Raw genomic sequence first — 17684 nt, 5'->3', positions numbered from 1 at the left:
CCTGACTGGGACAGTCCCTAAGTTGCCGTGATCATGGAGGAAAAATAAACCCAGTGACCAACCAAGGACATGACTTCTAAAACAGCAGTTCATTTGGTGGCACAACCTTGGAGTCAGCAGAGATATCTTTGTACAGCTTAAGTAGGTAGGACACTCCTTTTGGGCTCCAGCTGGCAATATGTCCACCTCTTTTTTTTTTTTTTTTTTCTGTACATTCAAAAAAAGACATCCTTGGCACTGGCGCATAAGCGTTCAGCAGCAGCTTGACATGGTGGCTCTTCCATGTCCACCAGGTTGCTTGGTGGCTCCTGCCTGTGAGGACCCTCCCTATTTTATCCCATCGCATCAGGAACGGGAGCATTTGGTTCCCTGACTCTGGATTCAGCTTATGGCCCTCCAAAAAAAGGTAGAGAATGCCAGCTGTGGTCTGTCCAGCACCCCTGAGCCTCAGGGACAGTTGGGTCCTGTGAGACTCGAATGGTGATGATGGGGAACTGTTGCCTTCCAGGTTGATGAGGGGCTGATGTTAACCAGCAGATAGGGGTATACCTTGTAAGGTTGGCTGTGCCAGCAAGGGCTGCCATTCTGTCTGCTTTGAGGGCACTGGAGGAGCCAGAGAACAGAACAGCTGCTCCTGTACCAGCCTTTGAACACGTCTTAAAGTGTGGAAATGACAGTGTGCTTCTGGGGTGTGTCAATGTCATTCCCATTTATATAGGTGTGGAATTTATGTGTGCACACACCCTTGTCACCAGCTGATAAGCCGAACAGCTGATTGGCAGCTCAGGCTCTCTGGGGCCTGAGTTCCTGTCTGTAGTACACACCCTAGCTCGGCAATTGCCAACATTGAGCCTATTTGGATCACGTAGTTGGATCGTGGTGCTGAGAAAAGTGTCTGTGATGAACGGATCAACGTAATAAACGTATTCTCCTTGCCCTGCCTGACCACCCTTCATCTGTGCCACTTCCTCATCTGGACACCTTTTGTCTCTCTTCCTCAGGGTCCCTTACCTCTACCAGAGACAGAGTGACCATGTTAGAGAAAACAAGTCCTTGTTCCTGTGTGGCACCAACCCAGAATACCCAGAGAAAAGTAGATTATTTTTAAATTATATTGTTTCTTTATTTTAAGGGGTGGGGGCACAGGCCGATGGGCCATGGCAGCATTGTGGATATCAAAGGACAGTTTGCAGGAGTTGGTTCTCTCCTTCCACCAGGGATCAAACTTGGGTCATCAGGCTTGGTGATAAATGAATTGACCTGCCGAGCCATTTTGTCAGCCCGATTTGAAACCAAAACCAAAACCTAGCTTTATTTGCATATTTCATTTCTCAGATTCCCCCCAGTTTTAAGTGTATCGTTCACGCTAGTGCTTTTCCCCACAAGTGCACAGAATTGTATAACCCTCACCTCAGTCCATGGGGTAGCTGCTATTCGGTGTTTGTCAGCAGGTGAGGTGAATGGTCCCAGGGCTCCTCTGTGATAAAGAAACAATGCTCACCCGTTCCAGAGACCCTGGGTCCAGCTCTAAGGAGAAGTGATGCGGAGACGCCTGGAGCATTGCATATTAAAACAAAAATTGGCACTCACGCCTAAGTTCAGAGACCTAGGCGGGCCTGAATGACATGCTAGACAGGGGCCTCAGCAGGCTGCCTTTGAGGGCAGAGGTGGCCTCCCCACGACACACGGATGAGCAGGTTTGACAGGGCTCCTGAGGGGTTCTGAGAGTCAGGGGAGGGGTGGCAGGAGTCATCTGCCAGCAAGAAGATGCAAACACAAATCCCAGGCGGTATTTATGGAATCGTATGTTCAGTTTTAAATTTTAAAAATAGATGTGTGAAGTATTTTGTGTTTCCTTTTAAACAAAGAACAGGGTTAGCATTTAAAAGGAATTGTGTAGCTGCCCTGGGGTAGAGAGAATTGGCTTTTTCACTCCCGTCTCCTACATTTGAACCTTTTTTTTTTTTTTTTTGGCAGAGGCTCACACCATGCTGTTAATCATAGCTTTCTGCTGTTTGAGGTTACTTTTGTGTTGTTGGCACACGTACCACAATGGAATCCACTGTGACATACCCTCCTGGTGCCACCGACTGCTCTTCTCTTGCTTGCTACCTCCTCTCTCAGGCACCTATGGGGGCGCAGCCCCTTTCAAGTCCTTGCTTGTTGAGCTTCCTCAGCAAGGCCCTCCTGGCCTCCTTGTCCCTCACCAGCCCGTCCCATTCTTCCTGTCCTGTTTTCCCTTCTTCCCTAGCTCCCTTGAGTGGGTAGTCTGTGCCTAGATCAGGGTCTGGCGTGAACTAACTGCTCGGCAAACACGCAGAGCCACGCACGACCTATGTGCTGGAGGCATGCCCCTATCTCTTCCTGTCTCTCCGTATGCTACTCCTTTTGACAGCTTCCCACGGCTTCCTTCAGTTGTTTAACCACAGACTTGAATACATAAAAGGTCATTCGGGTGGTGGTTAATCTCTGCTCCGTAACAGCCGTCTCTTCCTTAGGCCCAAGATGGCCCGCAGAGAGAGCCACACCAGCTTGCCAGCTGCATCACCATCAAGCCCATTTATTTGGTTTGCTGGTGAGAGTGCTCTGTCGAAGCCTTAGGAAGATCGACGGCCCACGTCAGCTCTGACTGTAGAATGAGGTGGGGTGGTGCATACGACACTTCTGGTTTCTCAGCCTCTAGGCCTGCCACTGTGCCCCTCCCCACACAGAAAGACGGATTGTCTGACAAGAAGCCAGAGGGTTAGCAAATTAATTTCTGTGATGCTGCAAAGAACGGTCTGGAAGAGAACTTTGTTTCTTCATCCAAGGCTTGTATCCAAGCGCAGTGGTGGTTTACATCCTCATAAATTGCTGATCTCATCTGCATTAAGGAGCCATGAAGGTGCAGAGACCCTGTTGAGGGAGAGAGAGAGAGAGACATGCATGCAGCACAGAGGTCGCCTAGGTAACCGTGTTTAAACCATACATCATGCAGATGGTTATGTTTAAGGGTTTTTGACCATAGCTCCCAAGCAGGACTGGCCACCACCATTGCTATGCTCATTCTGAATGTCAATTCAGATTCGGGGGTGGGGGTGCTGTGGAGGGGTTGCAACCCTGTATGTGTGCTCCGTGGGGACCTGTCTGTGAATACAAGCTGCAGCTCTTGAAACCAGCTGTCAGTGGATTGGCCATTGGTCTCAAGTGTTCCTGGCGTGGCGGTTGAGAAAGGTCTCCAGCAGCAGGTGGGGCCCGTGGAGGGCTCAGAGCGTTTGTGTGTATATCCTTCCTCCTTGGCCAAGTGTGGGATCCTGTGATGTCTGCTGCTCTGGTCAAGGAAGCCAGAGGCCTGGTTTCTGACCCTCCCAAGGAGACCCAAATACCCTTGTGTCTTTTTTTCATCCTGGCTGGCTGCCTCTTGGCTGGAGCCTTGCAGAAGGAGCTCAGCCCAAACCTGCTTTTCAGCCTTTGCTGTTCAGATGCTCCCTGTACTGGATCCAGGAGCCCTGGAGCCATAGAAAAGCCCTCAGCGTGTACTGAGCAGGGAGGTGAAAGAGGAGAATCCATAATGATGGGTATCCCGGCATGACAGCATGCTGCTGTGTACAGGGGACATAATTAATCTTACCCGAGCAAGTCGGAAGGGCTTCATGGAGGAGGTGGTGTCTGGGCAGAGCTGGAGAAGTTAAGTTGTGCTTGTTTTCTGTCATGGAACTAATACTCGAGACGAGCAATCACCTTATACAGGGGCTAGTCTACTTTGGATCATGTTGGATGATCAGTCCTTAATTCAGTTGCTTTGGGACCTTGATGCATATGTTGGAGCAAAACTGACCACATGAGGGCCAGGAAGCAGAGGAAGCAATGTCCAGGGTCAAGGTGATGGAGGAAGGTCATTGGTTAATAAAGAAACTGCCTTGGCCCATTTCTTTATTAGCCAATGACCTTCCTCCATCATCAAGGCATGCCCCAGTGACCTAACTTTAGACCTCCCATTAGTCCCCATCTCTTCGGTCTCTTACCAGTCCACTCTGCAATCACCCCTTCTACACACAGGCCATTCAGACTATAGAGGTGAAGAGGGGTGTAAGGGGTGGGAGGAGCTCAGAGGAAGGCTCTGAGGCAGCCTTACCTCCTTACCCCTCTCAGGGCTGGCCCCGAAGTTCCTGGATCCCACAGCAGCCTCCCCCTGCACAGCCAACAGCGGGTACCAAGGCAGGGTGCTTTTTCACCGGCTGCTTCCTGCAATGGCCCAGGCTCTGTTTGTCATGATTGACCTTCTTACCTAGGTTGCTTTCCTCAGAACTGACTGCTGTGGGGTGGTGAAGCTGCTAAGAGTCTCCATGAGGCTGCTGAGCTGTTCTTGTGTCCTTTCCCCAGCCTGCCCTTGTTTTTATTTCATTTATCCAGGCCTTTACTGCTAACCCTGTTTGTTTACTTACTACACTTACTTTGTGTGCACATGTGCCACGGTGTACATGTATAGCTCTGCAGATGTCGACGTTTTAGGGGTTGTTTCTCTCCTCCCCTCATGTAGGGGTCCAGGGTTTAAACTCAACTTGGTAGTCTCTTGGTCACAGGCACCTTTACCCACAAAGGTCTGGCTGACTGTAGATCGCGAAAACCTTAAGTTGTTTGAACAAGGAGGGAGAAAACATAAGAATTAATGGCTAATCTTCATTAACTTGATTAGATTGGGAACCCAAGTGTGTCTGTGTGCGGGGGTTTCCAGAGAGAGTAGGTAGGGGTGGCGCCATGCTGTGGAATGGAGTCCGGGACTGAATCAAGTCTGCTACATGAGAGCCGCCTCACTCTGCCGCCAGACCTGCCCTGCCGTGAGGGGCGTATTCCTTCAAGCCATGATCCTAAGTGCACCCTTTGTCACAGCAGTGAGAAAAATAGCTAATACATTTTTAAAAATTCTTACTCTTCCTGGAATTTTAATCACTCTGGTGTCTCCTGTTTGACTCTCCAACAGTTCAGGATAGCATCCTGATGTTCTCAGGGTCTGTTAGCTTCCTCCTGACTTCCTGTGTCCCTTTGCCAGGCTGCAGTGCTGGCTTGGTGGCCTGGACAGTAGAAGCCCATGCCATGCCTCCTAGGAACAGATGGAGCTTGGTTTCCGGCATGCCCATACCAGCACAGTAGCCCAGGGCCAGCCCTCTGGCCAGCAGGGCCTGCTTGGAAACCAAACTTTGTTTAGTAAACTTCCTGGAGTGGTGGAGCCCCAGAGAGCGCCTCAGCCACCACTGCTATGGCTTCTAGAAGTTCTGCTCTCTGTGGCTGCAGCCGACCAAGTCAGAAGAGGAGATTGAAGGAGGAGATGTTGTTTGTCAAAGGTCTCTGTTTTTCCCTGATGTCTGGGCTTAGAGTTTCTCCATCTGGTGCCGGGAGGTCCCTCGACTCTGATGTGTTCCTGCTGCACAGCCCCTTGTCTCCTCCTGGGCAAACTGTGTGGATGTGTTTTCCTTTCCTATTCTTTGCCTGGTGAATTTTCTGTCAACTTCTGTGGCCCCAGGCTGGTAGGAACAGGTTGGGGTGGTGAGGGTGTCCTGAGGGCTCCTGTGGTTACAAATGGCTCTGCATAACCTGGGGACACCTATCTTCTGTCCTGTGTGGCATAGGACAGATTTAATATGAAAGAGAGAGACATAGGGTTGGGGTGAGTGGTTGGTCATGGGCGCTTGGGGCAGCTCTGCACCATTCTACACAGAAGTGTAGCTCTGTGCCTACCAAAGTCTCTAGTTGATGTTTGTTGAGTGACTAAATAAATAAATAGGGGATTGCATGGTTTCTTTGGTGCCGGGTTGGTGTCATGTGTGATCACATTCAGTGGCTAAGAAATCTAACCAAACCCCACCCCAGATTGTAAGCCTGCTTCCTACCCCTCGAGTGGGGCATGGATGGTACAGGTTGTCCATGTTCCCACACATGTGCATGATTCCACGGTGGTACCCTGGAAGGCTATTCTGACTATCTAAACAATAGCAAATCACTGTCTTCATGTTAGGCAGAACTTCCAGGAAGGTCCCAGAGCCAACTTCTTGGGTGAGCCCCTGGATATACATGAGGACCGTTGATAATCATGTTCAAACTTTTGTTTTCACAAACGGGACAGCCCTGTAATTGTGCTCATGAAACGACCGCTTCTTAAACAGCAAGCCAGGGAAAGCAGAGTTAGTGCTCCACCCTAGCATGTAAAGTCAGGGGAGAACAGAGCGTAGAATTACTAAGACAGGCATCTATCTATGGAAACCAACACTGTTATCTTAGCTGATCTCCTGCAACAGATAAGATCAGTGAGTGAACTGTGGGGAAACACTTGATCAGTAAGTGCTGGGCTGCTAGGGAGGAGGTAGGCAGGCTGGGGGCAGCCTGAAGCTCTGACTCAGCCTCCTTCTTGTTGTCTGTAAGATGGAAGAGATAAAGCTGTCCTTCCTGGGGCCGTTTTGGGATTAACACAATGGTAGCCATAGTACATGATACTGAGGTACAGTGATCGTGGCTGTAGCGTATCTCCACAGGCTCAGGCCGGTACTCTTGGGTCTAAGCTCCCTCCCCACAAACCTGGCTAATTTGCAGGTCCTCTGCTTGCTAAGTTAGCCAGGCAGGGCTGAGATGCCCTGCTCTTCTTTGACCCTGTCCAGATCCCCAGTGCTTCCTTCCTACCTTCCTCGAGACTGCCACTATCCGCCCCACCCTCACACCTCTGAGCTAGCCCAGCTCCACGGTATAACTGCTGCCACTGCCCCTCCACCCTCACACCATGCATGAGAGCAGATGCTTTCCTCTTGTTCCTGGAGCCAGGTGCTGTGTGCATCTTTCGGGTTTGTGCGTTTGTTGATCAGCTTGTCTGCTGCTTTCCCGGCTGACTGGGACAAACTGGGTGACTCTAAGCAAGCTAGTAGGATTTTCTTAGACTCCACCACTGACTCAGACTCTCTGGGGTTCTCTTGACAAAACTTAAGGTTAGAGTGGGTGTCTGACTTCACTACCTGGGGTTGCTTGTGAATCATCTGGCCTAGAAAATGATATTGTTTTACCCCTAGCACCGTCTCTGTGGAAACCAGCTCCAGTAAGCTTAACCACAAAACATTCAAAATTTGAGAAACGTGCTTTCTTACCTCTGGACCTTTGCAGATGGTGTTTCCTGTGCCTGGCACTGCAAACTAGAAGTTCTTTTTCTGGGTCCCCAGAGTATTTGTGTGTGTGTGTGTGTGTGTGTGTGCGCGCGCGCGCGCGTGCCAGGTATGCCTGTCTATCCACCACATGTGTGTATGCACATGGAGGCCAGAAGAGAGTGTCAGATCCTCAGGAACTGGAATTATGGGCAGTGGTTAGCTGCCATGTGGGTGCAGAGAACCAAATCTGTAAATCTGGGTCTAGGAGAGCAGCCAGTGCTCGTAACCGCTGAGCCATCTCTCCAGCCCATTAGATCTTTGAAACTGACGGCTTGCTCATCTGTGTCCACGTCGTCAGCATTCAGAAGACTTGTCTATTATGCTTCCAGCGCACAGTAGGAGCTGGCAGGGAGCAGGTTGTCCTTGGGTGCCGATTGAGTTACTCAGTCCGCTTGCCTGCAGGGACTCAGAAGAGTCTTCTGCTGTGTGTTGAAACTAGTGCAGCCTGTAGCCTGGGAGACTTAAGGAAAAGAGCTGCTTTTCTTTCCTAGTGGAATCTTGAAAGAAACGGGCATCTGCTTTTCAATGGCTGTAGGGAGGAGTGGACTCCAGCATGGATTCCAGGCTTTCCTTAGGAAGGAATCCCAGGTGAAAGCTCACAGCCTGCCAGTGTTGAGCACCAAGGGGGCCACGGGTGTGACTTGGGGTTGGGACCCTGCTTATCTCCAGTGGGCTTTATTTCCATTGTTTCATTTAGGAATTTTTTTTTAACCTAAGCTTAATTCTCTATGTTTTAGCCTTTGTTCTCTTCTGCAAGAAAAAAAAAAAATCCTTATTTTTCAATCAGTGCTCTACAGAGAGAACACTTAGCCTTTTTGTCTTTTAAATTTTTCTATTACATTTCTATTTATTTGTCTCTGTGTGTACATTCAGGTGAGGAAGCTGCCACACACAGCGTGAGTGTGGAAGGTGAGGATAACATGGAGGACTCAGTCCTTTCCTTCAAACTTGGGCCATCAGCTTGGTAGCAGGTGACTTTGCCTGCTAAGCCATCTGCTGACTGTCTTGTCTTATTTTGAAACAGGTCTTACCATGTATCCCAGGCTAACCTTTTGAACCCATGATCCTCCTTGCTTTAGTCCCTCCAGTGCTGCTGTAGGTACGTGCCCCCATGCCTAGCTCTTCCTTTGCTTTTCCCTAATTCTGGTGACGTCTTGAGTTAATGAGTGGCTTGGGGTAGCACATGGGTGATGGCAGGATGCCGAGGGAGTGCCACACTTGCTCTTTTGCCAGCCTCATTGGGTTTTACTGTTGTTTATTTTAATTATTTTTGTGTATATGGGCATATTATCTGCATATATGTCTGTGCACCACTCATGTGTTGGTACCCATGGATACCAGAAGAGGGCATTAGATCTTCTAGAACTGGGGTTACAGACAGTTGTGATCTGCTCTGTGGGTCCTGTGGAAGAGCGGCCAGTGCTCTTAGCTGCTGATCCATTTCTCCAGCCCCTCAGTGTAGTTTTGAGCCCTCACATTTGTGCAGGGTTCTAAACCCTTTGCTGTCAGAACACTTGCTTGTGTTCTTGGCACTAGCATCAGGCCTACCCAGCACTCCCTCCACACTTAGATTTGTTTTCATTGACAATTACAGACTAATTGGCACCCCCATCATGACATCTTGGTCCATTCATAGTGTATGTTGATCAACCTAGGCCCCTTAGGTTGCCCATCACTCAAACACTGAACTCTGGTGGGACCACCCAAGTCCTCCCTCCAAACTCTTTGGAGTGTATGTACAGTACTGTGAGCTGTCACTACAGTCTGTAGGGCGCAGCGCTTGCTCCTCCCATCTCCCACACTCCTCGAGGCCACCTCTCCCTGTTGTTTTAGTCTGCTGTTCCAGTGCATCACTGGAGCTGTCTCAGTTATTCTAAAGGATGCTACAATTAGGTCCTTTGGTCCTGGGCGTGGATAAAGATTTTCTGCACGAGCTCGAGCTCCACAGCATTTTCTCCCCTTGTCCAGATCCAATGATGGGGCAGGTCAGCATGGAAGCAGGGGCTATGTACCTCTCACTGTAGGGCTAGGAGCCAGCGCTTTTGTGTCTACCCAAGGGCTCATAAGGGCCTTCTGCCTGCCAGTAATCTGTGAAACTCAGAGGGGAAGGTGGTACATGGTGACTGGGATGCCCAGAGCATCCCATTGGCCTGACTTGAAGCTGTTAGCTCTTGGACATGGGATTTTCCTTTTTCTCTAATTAAAACCAATGTGGAAGGCTTAATTTTTTTTCCCCCTCAATGATAAGAAGGGAACATGGTAATGTGTGGATTAGAGTCTTTGAGCAAAAAGAAAGCCATAGTATATGGATCCACACATCACCGAACCTCATCTTCTGATGTGTCACTGAGAACAAGGAGATGGCCTCAGGCCCCACCCGAGGCTGGGAGGTGCTTCGTGGGTGTAGAGGAGTGATCTCCTAGCTCTCTGTTCTGAGCCTTGACAATCATGCTAATGCCACAGGATTGAGTGAAGTCTTGGTCAGGAATTAGCAGGCGCTCACAGGTTACTGCCTGTAAGTGGAGGCTGCTTGTTCATTTCCCGGCCACTCAGACCTGAATAATCACACAGAAACTATATTGATTACAACACTGTTTGGCCAATAGCTTATGCATATTTCTAGCTAATTCTTAGACCTTAAATTAACCCATTTCTATTAATCTGTGAATCACCACCTGGCTGTGGCTTACTGATAAGGTTATAGCTGGTGACTGGCATCTTTCTCCTTTGTCAGCTCCATAGCATCTCTCTGCCTGCCTTTCTCTATCTCTTCTTGCCTGGCTATATTCTGCCCTGCTATAGGCCAAAGAAGCTTCTTTGTTAACCAATGGTAATAAAACATATTCACAGTGTACATAGGGGAATCCTACATCATCTCCCCTTTTCTATCTAAATAAAAAGGAAGGTTTTAATTTTAAGATAGTAAAATTACACATAACAAAACTGGTATCATGCAAAAATTACAGTTACAATATTTATATCTACTTTATCTTTTATCATAACTAAGAAAAATTATAATTATTCTTCAACTCCATCAAAGACCCCAGAAGGATATAATATTACCTAAGGAAACAGGAAGTATATTATAAACAACTTGCAAAACTTTAGAATTGACAGAGACATCTCACTGCCTGGAAAGTCACCCAAAAATCTTCTGTAATGTTTGGGCATCCATCTTTAGCCTATAGGCCCATAGTATCCAGCAGACTTTTCCATGAAGCAGGAAATTCGAAAGACTGTTTCACCTCTATTGGTAGTTTCTTTCTTCTGTGTCCTGCAGAATGAATGTATGGCAGACTCTTTCATGAAGTAGGAACCCTAAAGGACTGTTTCACCTTTAGGCAACTTGAGCAGGCATTTTTTCTGTGGGTCCTGCATGTCCAATTCAAACAACATACCATCAAGCAGTCCAGGCAAGAGCAGTTTCTTGCCCAAATGGCTAAAAATCTCCATGAGGAGCATCTTTGATGCCCATCATCCTCTTGAGGTAAATTGGTGTTGCCAGGAACAGATGTGTCTCATTGTCATGTGAAGTCCTAAGTTCTTAAAACATTCTGCTAGTCTTTGAAAGGTTTGGAGAATACCTATTCATTTGAAATATATCTCTATAAATTTAGAAAACCTAACTAATGAGTCTACAAGCTTGACTATTATAGATGACTATCTATTAACCCGTATTTCTTAGTTATACATTACATTTTTAAATGAACTGCACAAATACAATACTTTAATCAAGAGCAGAAATATACATATAAACCAAGACCCATACCAATGCTAAGTATTCATCTCTATAGCATATCACCCTTTAAAGGTAAATAAACATTTATAAACAATCATTTAGAGAATTTGGGCATTGTTGTCTAGACTACCTTTTGCTAATTGGGGTGCTGTTAGTCAGGCCTTTCATGGGGTATCCTGTGTGGTAGGTCCATCTTAGCCAGCAGTCCTGAAGCTGTCATAGATGTTGGACTATCTGGGCCATTGCCCATCACCACGAGGCCGTGGCCTACAGGTAGGGTTCTGGCTGGCAACTGGTGGCTTTCTCCTTCGACAGCTACATAGCACCTCTCTGACTCCACCTATTCTCTCTGTCTCTATCTCTTTCAGCCTGGCTGTATTCTGCCCTGCCATAGGCCAAAGCAGCTTCTTTATTAACCAATGGTAATAAAACATAGTCACAGCATATAGAGGGAAATCCTATATTAACTGCCTATGCTCCTGTGTCTATATCCCAGTTCCTAGGTATGGTTTGGTCTTTTCACTTGTATCAGTTACTTTTCTCTTCATTATAAAATACCTGACAGACCAGCTTAAGGGAAGATACGTTTATTTTGGCTCATGAACTAAGAGGAACCATCATGGTGAGAAGATGTGAAGTTCATGGTGTGAGTGTAGGGCTGGTCACATTACCTCATATTCTGCTTCTGTCAGGAGAGGATGGGGATGTTGGCACTTATCGGGCTTCTTCTTTTCTCCTTTTTCTTCAGTTCAGGCACCGTGGAATGGTGCCACCCATAAAAGTGTTGGTTTTCTGTCCTCAGTTAAGCCTCCAAGACACATACAGAGTTGTCCTAGGTGCTTCCAAATCTAGTCAAATTGACAGTGATGGTTGACATCACAAGTGTCTCCAGTTGGTACTCGGGGCCATTTTGGTGCAGTATGATAGGGAGTCAGAAGTCTTGAGAAAATGCCATGTTTTTGGCAAACACTATTCTCTGTTGTATGTGATGAAAAAAGCAGAAACTTGTATTTTTAAAAAAAAAAACAAAAAAACCAAACTTGAATGGAAACCCTATTCCCAACCCCAGCCAACTGCCTCCATCTCACAGAAGCAGGAGAGAGCCCATGACCTCGGATATTGGTTAGGTAATTGAGACATTCATTCAGCCTCAAGCACAGTCAAAGACATCTAACTCTGAATGAAGGACAGTTTGGGGCCTGTCCTAGTGGCAGAGTTAAGAGAGTAGCCGCATGTATTGCTCAAGAGTTGGACAGTAGAAACTGTTACATGATTCACAAGACATGTGAAAAAGCCTGTCGTCTGCAGGACAGTTGGGCCACATGGCAAGTGTGAAAGTGAGTAAGGCTAGAGAACTAACCACAAGATGCTCTTCTCAAAACCTGACCCCCTAGAAGGGGTACCATCAAAAACTAATGTGGATCCAGTATGGGTGCTTCATTGTAATGCCACAGCTTGGGGTGCTGAAGAAGGGGGCAGTCACAAGGACCAGGCCAACCAAAGGTGCATAGGAAGCCTTTGTCTCAAAAAAACAAAAGATGATATCTATTTTTCTGTGGTTTATATTAGAGCACTCCAGTCCGACATTGAACTTCATCAACAAAGGGGGGGAGGGGATGTGAGATACATAAGCATTGGCAGTGTGAAGTTGAAGACAGCGGGTTTGCTATGCTGTCCCGCCTGCTCTGTTGGAGATGTCACGTAACAGGCAAAGCCGTGCACAGGAGGCTCCTGTAGTTTGCTTATAGTACACGCTAACCGTTTTTGCTGATGGGAAGGTCTGTTGATTATCATGGAGAGAGATTTTATGAGGTATTTTATTTTATGGTAAAGGACTCAAATGGTTCCACACAGAATTCTCGTGGTTAAAATAAATAAAATAAATGAACTCTTATGTAGTGTGCACGTGTAAGTGACTACTGGGATTTTGTTTTATTTTATTTTTGTCTTTTTCTCTAATTCTCCCCTCCCCCCTGCGCCCCCTTTAAGGGAAACACATCTCCCAGGACTTGCTTAAGCAGTTTAATTTAATTTAATTTAATGGCATCTGTTGCTGTTTTGACACAGGGAAAAGCATGGAGGAGATTAAGAAGGTGCTGCTGTTGGTGCTGGGCTGTGCTGTTCAGGTAGGGCCGCTCGGTGGCTGGGGAGGGTTCCGGGTGGCCAGTCTGTCATAACGGGAGTTGCTAGGAAACAATGTGGCAGCCGTCTGTAGTGCCAGGCATCTTGAGGTACAGACCTCCTCAGGCCAGGATAGCATTCCATGTGCTCGCTATAGCTGTGGGCAAGATCTCAGGCACCTGTTTTCCTAAGTAGGTTTTACTGAGCTGCTTTCACGCTCTGTTCTTCGCAATTGTCGCTGCATGCTGTCCAGCTGCGGTGGCAGGGTTGAGGAATTGTGACAGAGGCCAGGAAATTGAAAACTGTCAGCATCTGATTGGATGAAGTGACACACACCCGTGATCTTAGCACTTGGGGGCTGAGGCAGGAGAACTGTGAATTTGCGGGTAACCTAGAGGACAGAGACCTTGTCTCAAACAGTGAAGAGGACTGGTACAAGTTTACTAACAAGGCACTTGCCTAGCCTGTAGAAAAGCCTGGGTTCTGTCCCTGGTGCCACCAAGCAAACACAGTTGCCCTCTGGCCCTTTATGGTTGGAGTGTGCTTGCCCTTGCCCTGAGTCAGGTGTGTTCCCTTTACTTGTGAAGACCTTGTATGAAGCAAGCAATTCTGTGTCCCACCTAAGTTCTCACCTGGGAGGGATCAAAGGCAAGTTTCAGAAACTAGTCTCCTGTATGTGGTCAGAGGAGCTCTATGTAGTCTTAGTCTGAGGGGGGTACAAGGTCGCCAGGCTCCTGTGGGTGTGTTGATTACCCAGGTTTTCTGTACCTGGACAAATGCTTCCATCAATTTGTGTAAACCCTTCACAGTGTGAGAGAAAAGAGGAGTTCATTGAGAGAATCAAACAGCTGGACATCGAGACCCAGGCTGGCATTGTGGCTCACATCCAGGAGGTAAGCATGAGGGTGGGGTGGCTGTGGATCTGGGGTTATAGCAAGAGGTGACATCTCCATAGTGGAAAAGTTTGAGGACTACATCGCCGTGAATGGTGCTGCTAATTTTAGGTTTCATAACACCACAGACACATTGATTCTGTTTGGAAAGGTAGCCACCAGCAAGCTAAAATAAAATAGAGGTTTTAAAAAAAAAAAATCAACACTTCAATCAAGTCATCTTCTGCCTGCTTCTTCTTGCCTTATATGGACTCAGACTATTTTTAAGAGCTGTCAAATGGTTTAGGCTCAGAATTTGATTTATTGGCCCTGAAAATGTATTCTGGCAAATGTCATCCCGCACTGAACAGTTGATCTTTATAGAGTCTCCACTGCTGTCGCGATACACAAGGAAACAAGCTGCCACCAAGTGAGATGTCAGAGCCAGCAGACCCTGAGAACACTGCCTCAGGAGGCCTCTGTGCGGTCACTGCCACGGGGAAGGACAAGGCAGACCTCCCTGTTCCTCTGTCTAAGGTTGACTGAGATGGTGTCAGCTAAAAAGGTGGCTTCATGTGTGGCAGATGTCCACCGGGGACGTCCTGGTGCTCAGCGCCTTGTTTGGGCTCAGCGCACGCTCTAATTAGACAAGGTAGATAAATGCAGAACTGGGAACATGCAAGAGCCGTTGTGCAATTAAAAGAGGCACCGGGCACAGGGCTTTCCTGGTAGGTGCTGGCGACATGTCTGTGGCTGGGATACCTGGCTCCCATGGTGGCTGGGGCGTTGCAGCGTTCAGGGTTTGAAGTATGAGGTAGAAGCCACTTGTAGCATGCCGTAGGAGGAGGCCCAGCAAAGCTGACATAGGAGAAAGTCAGTATTTAATAAATATTCTCACCCATTACTGTGCTCCTTTGAGTTTAAGAAGTAGTCTGCCATTCAGTTTCCTTGTGGGTATTGTGTTTTGCAAATATGTGTGTCTAGGGACAGACTTAGGTCATTGAAATTTGTGAGTTCTTTGCCACTCACTGCCCTTCCTGCCCAGACTGCAAGATATTAAAAAAGAAAAAGAAATAGACAACCAAAGATGCCTGTGTAAACTAGCAAATTTGACAGCTAGCGTAGGAATTCACTGGGTGCCTCCTAAAAGCTCCCATGCTCAGGATCTGCTATGGAACTGCTTGCTAGAATCAAGGGAGGGGGAGAATGGGCCTGAAATTAAAAAACTCAGGTGACCACGTGCCACGGGCTTGGAGACCCTGCAGCCATCCACAGTGACATTGAGACTCAGGGTTTTCCCAGCCCTGGCCTAGATCAGGTCGGGGATTTGCTTCAGATCCTGACTGCAAGATACCATGGGGTAAGATTTCTCCTTGTTCAGACATCTGAGTGCTTCCGCCGTGGACACCTCTTTCCCTGGTTTTGCCGTCCCCTTGAGACCCGTGTGTTATGCTATCTCTCTCCCAACAATGAGAGGATAGCCGCTTAGCAGATCCTCAGCTCTCTGCTCAGGAGAGTGGTAAAGCCAGGCTGCCCTCTGTGGTCTGTGGGAATGAGGCTCGGACCTCAGAATCGCCTAAGACTGTAAATAGCTCCCCCGAAGAAACCAAGATTGCTATGTACGCACGATTCTGAACTAAGAGGCTTAACGTTTTTGTTCTGTTTGCATTAGATTTTATTTTAAGAAATAAGCTAAGAGCTGTTCCTCATCCATGCACTGAAAACTCACCTTCTCTATATTGTGAGTTAATGCAGCTTACAGCATCCCAGAGAATGAGTATCTTGTCATCCAAGGACAAGACTTAAGGAGCCCCCTCTGTTGGGCATGGGAAATTTATCAGTGAGGGCTTAATCATGTCTGGGAAGTAAATTGCTGTTCCTGTTGTGGGAATGAGGTGTAGAGTGGGCTCTGGGCTCTGCTTGGGTCACACCCCACATGGCCCTGGGCATTCAGGAATACCAAGACCACACATAGCAGCCTCTGCAAACCTATGCTGTGTTCCCACAGGTGACCCACAACCAGGAGAATGTGTTTGACCTGCAGTGGCTGGAGTTGCCAGATGTGGCCCCCGAGGAGCTGGAGGCCCTCTCCAGAAACATGGTGTTCCACCTCCGCAGACTCATCGACGAACGAGACGAGTGCACCGAGGTGTGCTTGTGGGACCGCTATGGCTGGCCGTGTGGGTCCCTGAGGCGGCCTTTCTCCTTCTGCTTCCCTCTCTGTCTCTGGTCCGAACTCCTCCCGGCCTGCTGGTCAGGGTCTCCAGGGTGGGATGTCAGTATTCCCCCAGGGTATAACCCTGTGGTGAATAGCCTCAGCAGAGATGGCCACAGGAAGACAGAGGCTGACCAGGGTTCCTAACATGGGTGGGGTGTGCTCCTGCTCCTGCTCTGTAAACATGTAGCATCTTCTCCCTCCTGATTGTCTCGGTGGTTCTTCACTGAATCTGGGCCTGGACACTGGGCCAGTCCGGGGAGCAGCAGTGACCCCCGCATATGTCTGTCTTCTCCCTGTCCTTGTGCAGCTGATTGTGGACCTGACACAAGAGAGGGACTACCTCCAGGCGCAGCACCCTCCCAGCCCCGGCAAGTTCTCCAGTCCAGACTCCACACCAAGCCCCACCAGCAGCCTGTCTAGCGAAGACAAGCAGCACCTGGCTGTTGAGCTGGCCGACACTAAGGCCAGGCTGCGGCGCGTCAGGCAGGAACTGTGAGTCCTGCCGTTTTTCCCCTCTTCTGTGGTATGAACTTCTCAGGTACTTTGCTTGCATGCGTGGTGTTGTGGGATAGCTCAGCTGGCGGGGCTGCTCTGAGCTCCTGGTGGCTGAAGGCTCATCACCAGCCTTCTGCAGGCCTGCACTTGTAGGGAAGGCTTCCTGGTGCTGAGAATTCAGCCAGGCTGCCTATCAAAGTAGACTGCCGCTCATGCAGACTCAGTTTAGGGCCGGGATGAACAGATTGTTTTCTTGGCTTTTTTGGTTCTTTCCCATTTTCTTGAAGTTGTGAATGTCGCTTGTCCATCTGGGGAGTTGCTCAGCCTTACCTCTCCATGTCTGGCCTCAGAGCTACCTGTGGACTCACAGAGCTGTGGCTAGGCTCTGTCTTGTTCACTTATGGGGTAGTAGGTGGTTGGTTATTAGGCCCAGTTTAAGGGTGCTTTTTAGAAACCCAAGAGTTTTGATCCTAGAGGTGGCCTAGTGGGTACAGTGCCTGCAGAGTTTGGGATCCCAGCACCCACATAACAGCACATCTGTAACCCTGTACTGGGGGTGAGGACAGAAGGGTCCCCAGGGCTTGCTGGCTAGCTAGTCTAGCTGAAACACAAGTTCCTGTTTTAATGAGAGACTCTGTCTCAAGAAAATGATATGGAGGGCATAGAGAAAGACATGGACTATCAAATCTATAAATACTACATGCACTTGCACAAGTGAATGTACACACATGTGGGTGTGCACGTGTGTGTACTAGCATACAGAATACATGTCAGTAATATTTTCACAGGCTCCTAGAAGCCTGTGTGCCCTCCTTTCCCCTCTGTGGTCCTAGAAGTAGCAGCCTGTTCCCCTGAGCCTGCCAAGAAACATCCTCCCCTTCACTCTCTCCTAATCACCCATGCAGGGAGGAGAAGACGGAGCAGCTTGCAGATACCAGACACGAGGTGGACCAGTTGGTCCTGGAGCTTCAGAAGGCCAAGCAAGATGTGAGCACAAGGCCTGGGCTGGGATTCCCCAGTAACCGGTCCCAGGGGGTCACGAATGTAGCATGGGATTTGTCCAGCAAAGCGTTCAC

General features: G+C 48.4%; 1 protein-coding gene across 3 annotated transcripts in view; it reads left to right on the top strand.

Annotated features, from left to right (window-relative positions):
- The window catches only part of Ccdc88c (coiled-coil domain containing 88C), a 124160-nt gene that overhangs the window by 46539 nt on the left and 59937 nt on the right, over positions 1-17684 (top strand). Inside the window, exons 1-6 of one of the 3 annotated variants that reach the window (XM_050151439.1) lie at positions 5215-5321; positions 12970-13028; positions 13833-13916; positions 15904-16044; positions 16421-16605; positions 17514-17595. In XM_050151439.1, coding sequence (XP_050007396.1) covers positions 5237-5321; positions 12970-13028; positions 13833-13916; positions 15904-16044; positions 16421-16605; positions 17514-17595 — 636 coding nt within the window. In that variant the 5' untranslated portion in view covers positions 5215-5236. Of the gene's footprint in view, positions 1-5214; positions 5322-12969; positions 13029-13832; positions 13917-14426; positions 14548-15903; positions 16045-16420; positions 16606-17513; positions 17596-17684 lie in introns of those variants that run through there. The other 2 variants (XM_050151438.1, XM_050151440.1) reach the window with 2 other exon arrangements.

Source organism: Alexandromys fortis, unplaced genomic scaffold (assembly GCF_014885135.2).
Source record: "Alexandromys fortis isolate MF-2015 unplaced genomic scaffold, M_Fortis_MF-2015_v1.1 scaffold_63, whole genome shotgun sequence".
Classification (NCBI taxonomy): Eukaryota; Metazoa; Chordata; class Mammalia; order Rodentia; family Cricetidae; genus Alexandromys; species Alexandromys fortis.
This window is presented reverse-complemented; position numbering and strand designations above follow the sequence as displayed.